The sequence below is a fragment of the Abramis brama genome (genome assembly GCF_963993115.1).
Source record: "Abramis brama genome assembly, chromosome: 14".
Classification (NCBI taxonomy): Eukaryota; Metazoa; Chordata; class Actinopteri; order Cypriniformes; family Leuciscidae; genus Abramis; species Abramis brama.
Window position 1 is genome coordinate 18039046 of NC_139976.1, and position 10979 is coordinate 18050024.

At 38.1% G+C, this 10979-nt stretch overlaps 2 protein-coding genes across 5 annotated transcripts in view; both read left to right on the forward strand.

Annotated features, from left to right (window-relative positions):
• The first annotated feature begins 511 nt into the window (after positions 1–511).
• On the forward strand, positions 512–10089 carry csnk1e (casein kinase 1, epsilon). Its single transcript, XM_084135679.1, has 12 exons — positions 512–673; positions 797–858; positions 1431–1527; positions 1613–1723; positions 1810–1958; positions 3863–4091; positions 4174–4344; positions 4431–4579; positions 4666–4864; positions 5029–5165; positions 5246–5315; positions 9023–10089. Exons 3-11 carry the CDS (start codon positions 1452–1454, stop codon positions 5276–5278), a joined length of 1254 nt encoding a protein of 417 aa, XP_083991805.1. The 5' UTR covers positions 512–673; positions 797–858; positions 1431–1451; the 3' UTR covers positions 5279–5315; positions 9023–10089.
• A 495-nt stretch (positions 10090–10584) lies between these two features.
• tmem184ba (transmembrane protein 184ba) overlaps positions 10585–10979 on the forward strand; it is a 12293-nt gene continuing 11898 nt past the window's right edge. For 2 of the 4 annotated variants that reach the window (XR_014609069.1, XM_084135921.1), the window contains exon 1: positions 10585–10948. Coding sequence is in view for 2 of the 4 variants with exons in the window: in XM_084135921.1 (XP_083992047.1) it covers positions 10940–10948 (9 nt within the window). In the remaining 2 variants the exon portion in view is untranslated. The remainder of the gene's footprint in view (positions 10949–10979) is intronic. The other 2 variants (XM_084135920.1, XR_014609070.1) reach the window with 2 other exon arrangements.

Here is a 10979-nt window from a genome sequence, read left to right on the forward strand (position 1 = left end):
TATTCTTTATAAAAATATCCCAGTTATACAATTTAGTTTCACGTGACTCACTTTTAATATGAGACTTCATTATATATCCAAGACAGTGGTAACCCTGGTTTTTCAAATAAAGGGAAAAAATAGATTTATATCTTTATTTTTAGTTGTTTTGAGGCCTCCTGGTTGAGAACCATTGGTTTAGACTCGTATTAATGTTTACGTGTTTTTTTTTTTTTTTTTTTTTTTGCATTACTGACTGATTTTACATTATACAATTATTACACAGTTACCTACCAAACGAGTAAATTCATAAAATATTACTTTTTAATATAAGTGTATCTTTTTACGTACATATACATTTAAAAAATAAAGCTACCAGAGTAGGCTACCAAAGCTATAAAAAATCTATTTTTGTGTATTTTAAATGCTAAATACGTCTTTTCATTACCATATGTAAAGAAAATTTGATTTCTAATATTATTTTTAAGAGAATAACATCGAAAAGACGGAGAGCTAGTTCGTGTCGTGTGTAGCAGCAGTGTGGATGAGAATGAGGCTGCGTACGCACGTCGAGCGCGCGGCCCCTTGAAGTGATCCGGGTCCTTCCGCTAGTTTGTGAATGACATCATTTCTGTGAGAAGTACGCTGGGATACAAAACAAGGGAGGCTGCTACTCGCTAGCCCGCTAATGCAAGTAGGTCAATCCATGTGCAGAGATATGAACGCAAGGATTTAGAAATCTGAGGAGGAAAGCAGTGGTTGGAATTACGTTTGTGATGCGACGTTTAAAATTACGCTTGCACTCTTCGCTGTCCAGGGTCCTGTCTTACGAGCGCAAGCCTGTCGACCAGACTCACTTTTCCACCACCCTCACGTTAGGTAAGAAATATGTTCCTGCTTTAAGGTCATATCAGGACATGAGTGTTTAAGATTCATTTAGAGGCCCTGAATACATGTAAATGCCTCCACTATTAACAGTTTGTTTGTGAAACCTCGGGATCAACATGGTCTTGGGTGCGGCTGCTACAAAATTGGCTGAAAACCATTGAAGACAGATTCGTCTTGTGCGTTCAATTATGCAAACGCCGTAAAACACTCGATAAAATGGGTCGTTTTCAATAGATTCCTTATTGGAACGTTCATAGTTTGCACATTGATGATCTGCGATGATGCTAAGAATAAATATTAACCTCTTCATTGCAAGTTCGTGGGAATTGAACAGCATCTGTGTTCGGATCACACATCACATGACTCAGATGTCAGATGTCAGATGCATGACTGCCAGTGCTTTTCTGTCTGAAAATGTGAATTAAATCTGAGCTAGTGAAAATCATGATGTTAAATGCTGAAGTTAGCATTCCTGTTTACATCAGCTGTGTGCTAAAATGCTGAAATTGAATTGTTTAAGGAGACATCTACATCATAATAATATCTGTTTTTATGATTCTAAGGCTGTTTTTAGAGAAGGAATCATGGAGTTACGTGTTGGGAGTAAATACCGTCTTGGGCGAAAGATCGGAAGTGGCTCCTTTGGTGATATTTACTTGGGTAAAAATATTATTGACAATTGCATACTGATCTAGATCTCATAAAAGTGTTGTTCCCTGATGTTGTAAAAAATCAAATCTTCCAGGAGCAAATATCACATCAGGAGAGGAGGTAGCCATTAAACTGGAGAGTGTGAAGACTAAACATCCACAATTACATATTGAGAGCAAGTTCTATAAGATGATGCAAGGTGGAGGTGAGAAATGATCTCGGTCAGTTTTCTTCCTTATGCTGCGTATATGGATTTATAGAAATATCTCTTCAATCTCCTTTCAACCTTAGTGGGTATTCCCTCGATCAAATGGTGTGGTGCTGAAGGGGACTACAATGTCATGGTGATGGAGCTCCTGGGTCCGAGCTTGGAGGACCTGTTCAACTTCTGCTCAAGGAAATTCACTCTTAAAACTGTCCTGCTGCTGGCAGACCAGATGGTAATTGCATGTATAAACAAAATCTAGAAGAACAAATCCATATTGTTGCTCATACTTAGGGTTAGTTATTTGAATGGACCCCTTATCCTGCACTATTTGTTGCGACATGATACCTTGTGTCTTATTGAGGGGAGTTACTTTTGTAAGTAATGAGACTTGGTGGAGAAAATGGGCAAAAATCCTATAGATTTACACTGAAGGGGGGACCTAAGAATCGTAAAATCATAGAAGCTCGCAGGTGGGCCACAAAACAACCACCCAGAACATCGTTAAAACCACTTAGAATACCATAGCAATTGTATAGCAATGCCTTGGTAACCACCTTCAATGCCATAGGACAGTGGTTCCCAATTCAGGTCCTTGAGTACATCCAGCACTGCATAGTTTACAAGTCTCACTTATCAAACACCTGATTCAACTCATCAGCTCATTAGGAAAAACTACAGCACAGGGTGCTGCGTCGCAATTCGCATACTATCCATCCTAAATAGTATTCGAAATCAAAATTAGTGTCCCAATTCGTAGTATGTTGAAATGAGTATTCCAAAGATACTATTTCCGGTTAGAATCCGAAGTGCAGATCCATGCACACTGCATAATGGCTAATATTGCCCAAGACTCATTGCGCGTTGGACGAGGATTTGATTAGAACTGCAAATGCAAATAAAAAAGTAAAAAAAACTACAAAGATGTGCGACAATTGGGTTTGAGTGATCAATAATCAGTATCTTACCTGATAAAAAGATATTTATTGAATGTTGTCCAAATTATATTTAATCTGTGACAGCAGTGTGAACTTTTATATAGATACAATTTTATATAGATTCAAATAAAGATACGTTTGGTCATTGACTTTTAAATGCATCATTATGCAAACACATGAGGAGAGTCTGCGCATGAAAGAACCACGACTGGCAGATCAGTGTGTTACTATATTTCTCTTTGATACAGCAGGAAATTAAATGAAATTGAATGTGGAGGATTTTGCCTGTGAAAAAATGATTGACAAGGACAGTTTAAACTTTGACAGGATTCAAGTGACAGAGCGGTCCGTTCACTCAAAAGCATATTTTTTCTTCACAAAAACAGCACATTCTTTCAGGGCATAATATAAGTATATGAATTGGGACGCAGCAAGGGGTGTCCAGTCCTGCTCCTGGAGGGCCACTGTCCTGCAGAGTTTAGCTCAACACTAGTAAGTTTCTAGTATGCCAAGTAAGACTTTGATTAGCTGGTTCAGGTGTGTTTAATTAGGGTTGGAGCTAAACTCTGCAGGACATAAGAGTTGGAGCACCTCTGCTCCAAGATAAATATGTGTGTTTGATAAGAGAGACATCAAACATGTCAAGTGTTGAGGGTACTTCATTGCGAATCACTGCCCTAGGATCATAAATGCATGTAAAAATGATTTAATAATCATTATAAAATGATTATAAAATGTATATAATTTATATAAAATACTACATAAAATGTTGGTTTAAAAATCTAGTTTATCATTTGAATAATCTGGCTGCAGATTAAGACGGGGACGCACTTAACGACTGTAAGGCCGGTTATGAATGTAATTTGAAACTTACGACTGATCATGCCCAAATGCGCCGAGTCAGAGACAGTTGCGTTCAGTCGGTGTTCACAGTTGGTGTTTAAAATCTGCTGCAGTCGTTGGAAACGGTCTGAAAGTGTGTTCAGTTCAGTCTTAGAATGTTTCAGCTAGTCGTTAAGTCCCCGGCTTTAGTTTTTGCATATGTAATGAATATTCAGAAGAACTATAAAACCTCAATAAATTGTAATTATGTTGTTGTTAAACATAATTTTAACCTAGAAAAAAAGAAAGTTATAAATTAAAATAGAAGTAGATTTTTGATTCGATTTTTTCTGATTTGTTTCATGTTTATTCTTTCCAGATTAGCCGAATCGAGTACATCCACTCCAAGAACTTCATTCACAGAGACATTAAACCTGATAATTTCCTGATGGGGCTTGGCAAGAAGGGAAACCTGGTCTACATCATAGACTTTGGCTTGGCTAAGAAGTATCGTGACGCCCGCACACATCAGCACATCCCGTATCGTGAGAATAAGAACCTGACTGGCACTGCCCGCTATGCCTCCATTAACACTCATTTGGGCATTGGTAAGGGCGGCAGAGGGCCACTAAAATGCAAAAATGGTCTCTATATTTTGGGTTATTCTAAATGTACCTTCTGTTTCCACAGAGCAATCTCGGCGGGATGATCTCGAGTCCCTTGGCTATGTTCTCATGTACTTTAACTTGGGTTCTCTTCCCTGGCAAGGCCTCAAAGCGGCCACTAAAAGGCAGAAGTATGAGCGAATCAGTGAGAAAAAGATGTCAACCCCTATTGAGGTTCTTTGTAAGGGCTATCCATGTGAGTAGATGCGATTTAATCAGCTAGAAAATCATAGAAATTTAATTTCTTTCATTTAACTCTTTTCTCTTTTTCCTCACGTCTAGCTGAATTTTCAACCTACATGAATTTCTGCCGCTCTCTCCGATTTGATGACAAGCCTGACTACTCCTACCTGAGACAGCTGTTCAGGAACCTTTTCCACAGACAGGGATTTTCATACGACTATGTGTTTGACTGGAACATGCTGAAATTTGTAGGTTTTTAAACATTTTGCATTATCTACTGCAGTTCAAGTGTGCATTATATTGCTCACCTTGTGGGTTTCTTTGACTGTGTCAGGGCGCCAGCAGGACAGCAGAGGATAAAGACAAGGAGCAGAGAGGAGAGGGAGAAGAGAGGGATGAGAGGACCGGCGGTGGAGCTCCGGGTTCTGCGGCTCGTGCTTTGCCAACTGGCCCCAACCTCCCGGCCCCTAACAGGGTCCGCAATGGCCCAGACCCGGCCAGCTCAACACCTGCCTCCCGTGTGCCACAGTCTGGTGAGTCTGAGAACGGGCGGAGGTGTTATTGATGTCTGTTCTATTTATGAGCAGGTTATTTTTGAAGGATATGGTTTCTTTTCCTTATGAAACTGTGTTCTTATGACCTTCTGTGTTGTTGGTATTCGAAATCAGCACTTCTTACCTGTTGTTTTGTCTCTCAGGGAATGCATCTCCAAGAGCAGGCCGAGGAGCTGAGCGGGAACGGAGAGTGTGTTTACGGCTGCACCGCGGTGCTCCTGCCAATGCCTCCCCTGACCTCCCTCTCCGTCACGATCAGATCCGCATCACTCCCCCACAGGTTTCCGTTCACGTACTAGTTCTTCGCTTAATTCCCTTGATATTTAATTTTGCTCTGACCTCTCTGTCTCTCTCGCACAGGTCAGCGTTCCATTCGAACACATGGGGAAATGAGCTCTGCAAGTTCACTCTCATTTACTGTTTTTAGGAGGTTAGTGGGTTTTTTGTCTGGATCCTGCAGTTCATACACACATTGGGCCTCATTTGTGAAACACGAGCGGAACAAGTTTTTTTGTAAATCGTTCGTAAAAGCTGTTCTGATGTAAATTTTCAGACTCACAAAATGTTTTGTATTTTCAAAATGTTAGTTGGGACGACAGAAATTTACACCCCTCGAATACACCCCTGCTATACCATGTGTAAAACATTTGAACATTCTGTGTTCTAATTTAGGCAAACCGATGACATTGCATTTTGATGCACTATGCACCATAATAATATTTCACGAGTTGATTTGCCCCGTTTTTGTGTTTTTTGTTTTTTTAACTGTTCAACTTTGGGTATTAGGCAGCACTCGTCACTGTCACTTTTTACCCAGCCGTCCAATCACAGTGGAGGAGGGGGCGGGACAAATACTACATCGACCAATCATCCTACTTGTACAACGACTGAACAACACTGGAGAAATGAGATACTTTATTAGACATTATTAGACATTACTGCCATGGATATTCTGTATCATAGCAACCAAAGCATCTCAGCTGGCCGTTTTCAAAAGAGCATCAGGCATGGTGGACTTGCTTTGGTGCTTTGGTGGACACACGATAATTGAATATATATTGCTAGGCATATGGCCAATTAGTCTCTTTAGCATTTATGCAATATACTGGAGCCAAACCTGAGAAGGAAGTCCAGAAGATTCCACAGCGTTCCTGGACATGTAATTTGCAACTCATGGGCAGGAATTATGCTAATTATTAATGTTTGGAATTCAGTTATGTACACTCGTTTATCTACCGAAGCTGACTGTGGTATACGAATCGTTTGTGAATCCAGAGGAGAGTTTTCATAAAGGTAAATTTTACACGCAAATTACTCCGAATTTGTTTGTATATTTACGAAAGTTTCATGAATGAAGCCCAATGACTTGATGTCCTCTTCTATGATAAGCATGTTTTTAATTTCTGAATTAAAATGAAAAAGTCAAATTTACCAATTTTTTGGTATAAAATTAGCAGTGAAGCATTTCTAAATATATATATATATATATATATATATATATATATACACTCACCTAAAGGATTATTAGGAACACCATACTAATACTGTGTTTGACCCCCTTTCGCCTTCAGAACTGCCTTAATTCTACGTGGCATTGATTCAACAAGGTGCTGAAAGCATTCTTTAGATATGTTGGCCCATATTGATAGGATAGCATTTTGCAGTTGATGGAGATTTGTGGGATGCACATCCAGGGCACGAAGCTCCCGTTCCACCACATCCCAAAGATGCTCTATTGGGTTGAGATCTGGTGACTGTGGGGGCCATTTTAGTACAGTGAACTCATTGTCATGTTCAAGAAACCAATTTGAAATGATTCGAGCTTTGTGACATGGTGCATTATCCTGCTGGAAGTAGCCATCAGAGGATGGGTACATGGTGGTCATAAAGGGATGGACATGGTCAGAAACAATGCTCAGGTAGGCCGTGGCATTTAAACGATGCCCGATTGGCACTAAGGGGCCTAAAGTGTGCCAAGAAAACATCCCCCACACCATTACACCACCACCACCAGCCTGCACAGTGGTAACAAGGCATGATGGATCCATGTTCTCATTCTGTTTACGCCAAATTCTGACTCTACCATCTGAATGTCTCAACAGAAATCGAGACTCATCAGACCAGGCAACATATTTCCAGTCTTCAACTGTCCAATTTTGGTGAGCTCGTGCAAATTGTAGCCTCTTTTTCCTATTTGTAGTGGAGATTAGTGGTACCTGGTGGGGTCTTCTGCTGTTGTAGCCCATCCGCCTCAAGGTTGTGCGTGTTGTGGCTTCACAAATGCTTTGCTGCATACCTCGGTTGTAACGAGTGGTTATTTCAGTCAAAGTTGCTCTTCTATCAGCTCGAATCAGTCAGCCCATTCTCCTCTGACCTCTAGCATCAACAAGGCATTTTCGCCCACAGGACTGCCGCATACTGGATGTTTTTCCCTTTTCACACCATTCTTTGTAAACCCTAGAAATGGTTGTGCGTGAAAATCCCAGTTACTGAGCAGATTGTGAAATACTCAGACCGGCCCGTCTGGCACCAACAACCATGCCACGCTCAAAATTGCTTAAATCACCTTTCTTTCCCATTCTGACATTCAGTTTGGAGTTCAGGAGATTGTCTTGACCAGGACCACACCCCTAAATGCATTGAAGCAACTGCCATGTGATTGGTTGATTAGATAATTGCATTAATGAGAAATTGAACAGGTGTTCCTAATAATCCTTTAGGTGAGTGTATATATATATATATATATATATATATATATATATATATATATTATTTTATTTATATTATAAATATGTTTATCCACCAGATCAAAGTGATGTGGAAAGAAAAAAACAGGAAATTATATCATAGAGAGGACCCCTGCAGACCCACATAACTGTGTCAGTTGCTGTACCCAATTCGCATACTATCCGTCCTAAATATTATTTGAAATTAGCATTAGTGTGTTCCAAATCGAAGTATGTTGAAATGAGTATTCTGAAGATACTATACAATGCACACTGCATAATGGCTAATATTGCCCACGACCCATTGCACGTTGAATGAGGATTCGACTACAACTACAAACACACAAATATGGCGGATGTGGAAGACCGAAGATTGGGTTTGAGTGATTAATAATCAGTATCTCACCTGATAAAAAGATATTTATTCAATGTTATCAACATTATATTTCATCTGCAACAGCATTGTGAACTTTTATAAAGATGCGTTTGGTCATTAACTTTTAAATGCGTCATTATGCAAACACTTGAGGAGAGTCTCCGCATGAAAGAACCACGACTGGAAGCCAATAAGTAATGGATTATTTCCTTCAGCTTAGACGCACTGTTCGTCATGATGGTTTTGAATTGTTTGAATTAATTTTAAAACTTGCACTGGTTCAAACTCTGGGCTACTGTACTTTTTTTGTTTGCTATTGTTTGTTTGCTTGGGACATGTCTTTTAATGGTGAGACTTTTGTTTTTGTAATCAGGCTCCCAAAAATTATATTAAAACTTGGATTTAGATTTATCAAATATAAAGAATTATCGGTTATCGATATCGACACAGTAAATGCCAATAAGTCTAATATCAGTGTGACATTTTATGACAAGGCACGATTAGTTCAGGTTGTATAATGTGATATGGTATAACCCCCAAGAAACGTAATGGTATTTATGAATTAATTTATTAATAATTTATTATTAAAAATTCAGCAAGGATGCATTAAGTGACAGTAAAGACATTTATAATGTTACAAAAGATTTCTATTTCAAATAAATACTGTTCTTTTGAACTTAAGAATAATGTATCATGATTTCTACAAAAATATTAAGCAGCACAACTGTTTTCAACATTGATAATAATAAGAAATGTTTACTGAGGAACAAATCAGCATATTAGAAGGATTTTTGAAAGATCAAGTGACACTGAAGATTGGAGTAATGAATTTACTAAAGTAATGAATGAATTTAAAATATCTTAAAAGAGAAAACAGTTATTTTAAATTGTGATATTTCACAATATTACTGTTTTTAAGATTAAATAAATGCAGCCTCGGGTGCTCATGGGAGAAAAAATCTCACATTCACTTTTTCCCTTATTCTAATGTAACTTCTTTTGCTAAAGTGTGTTTTCGTTTTCTTTATTTTGCAGGATTACAACAGACAACTCCCCTAAAGCATTTATATTCATCTTTCTATGTAAAACGGGAGTGCGAAACAGAAGCAAGAAGCTGAAAGAAAGGAACCACATTTTTGTAATGGACAAAGTGCTCCCCCGTCCTCACGCACTGCAGGTTGTTGCTGTTGGGATGAGACATCGAAGATACAGACGCATGTTGACAGTGGACTGGCAGGTTTATCGAGGATCACAAGACTCAAGACTCAAACGGTGGAAGTGGAAAAGAGAATTTTTACCTGCGACCTAATGAAGGTTATTCTGGTTGTTCTCTGTTTTGTCTGAAATGCCGGGAAAAAGAAGGACTTGCTTGTTGGACTGTAAAGTTAAAACTGAATATTGATAGAGTGTAACAAATGTATCCCTCGCACTGTTACTTTAACACACAAAAAGTGATGTATGTTGACACCTCACTGACGTATGAGGTTTTGTGGAACCATCTTTTCCATGTTAAATTTGAAATATGCAAAAGTTAAGAATTTCCAAGAATGTTGTTTCCAGTCAAACTGCTGTTTGGTCTGTAGACGTCATGATTGTGCATTGAACATGTAAATTATTGGAGGTATTGATATCAATATCTGCTGTAGTGAACTAACCTTAAGATCAATTTGAGCATTAATAAAGGCCTGAACTCCTCTCTTAAAATTACAGAGCTGAACTATATGGTGTACTGAAAATTTGATATGAAGACTCCTGCATTGACATTATGACAACCTCATTTATAAATAAACACACATATCAAAGTACGAGTGTTTCAGCTTGTTTAACATTGTGGAACTTATATAGTGAGCTTACTGAACGTGTTTGCATGGCTGGTGTAAAAAGTAACATGACCAGAACTGTTTAATTCCAGTTTACCCTTTTGAAAGGTTTATTAATGGATTATTAAGATTGTACTTATAAATGAAGATCACGATACATGTAAACAGTATGAAAACAGAGACAATAAGTAAGAGACAATAACTAACTGGATTGATTCAAATGATACAATTGTGAATTTCAAAGTATTCTTTATTGCATTAAATGAAACAAAAGAAAAAATACACATGCATTTATTTTTGGATTATCATTCCCTTTTCCCCACAATTGCATGATAGTAAATGAAAACAAACACACACACACACACACTACACACACAATTAGTTACTTTATGGCTTGCAACTTTCCATTGAGTCTTATTAAGCAAGTTATCACTTTTTTACAATTTTTTATGACATAAATACAATTTAATAAAGGCGGAGGCCACACAGTTTATTTTATTGTGATATCCAAGGAATAATATACATACGTAAATTCGGATTAATTGATTATAAACGACGTTTTTAAGGATGTATCTGTATAATTCTAGCAAACGGTTGAAGAAGGTGTGTGTGTAGTATTACATAATTCTTTAAAATGCATTATTTATTGTAAATTATGTTAGTCTTACAACTAGGGTTAGTCTTACACGTGACTTTTATTTTGAAGTTTTGAAGCTATTACAAAAAAAAAAAAAAAAAAAAAAAAAAAAGAAAAGAAAAAAAGCTGCTTGTTGTAGCGGACTTCACTGACGCTTTCCACTTTTATCCCCGTTAAACTAATCCGCAAGAGATTTTATTCAACGGCAAGGGGAGCTGGGAAAGGAGGAATTACCTTTCAACGCAGTTCAACTAGGATTGTGTGTAAAATCCTTTAGAATAGTCGTGAAATACACAGTAAACGGGTCAAAGACGCGGCGAAGTACTACATGGGAACAAATATAAAAGAACGGAGCGCAGATTTCCTAGCTGAGATAAACGGCGCTGGAATATAAACATGGATGACGGGCAGCAGCGATGGCTTTGAGGAATTAAGGCCGAACCGTTTCTCGTTCGCTTTCCTTTGTGCACGCCGAATGATTTTAAATCTGCGTTTATGTTATTGGTAAGTTGCTCTTGTTTTTCTAGTTTGTAGA

Bases quoted from the DNA above. Each gene is read 5' to 3' on its own strand.
- csnk1e (XM_084135679.1), top strand. From the start codon at position 1,452: ATGGAGTTACGTGTTGGGAGTAAATACCGTCTTGGGCGAAAGATCGGA. The intron at 1,528-1,612 runs GTAAAAATATTA...CAAATCTTCCAG, and splicing joins CTTTGGTGATATTTACTTGG to GAGCAAATATCACATCAGGA. The intron at 4,345-4,430 runs GTGAGTAGATGC...CCTCACGTCTAG, and splicing joins TCTTTGTAAGGGCTATCCAT to CTGAATTTTCAACCTACATG.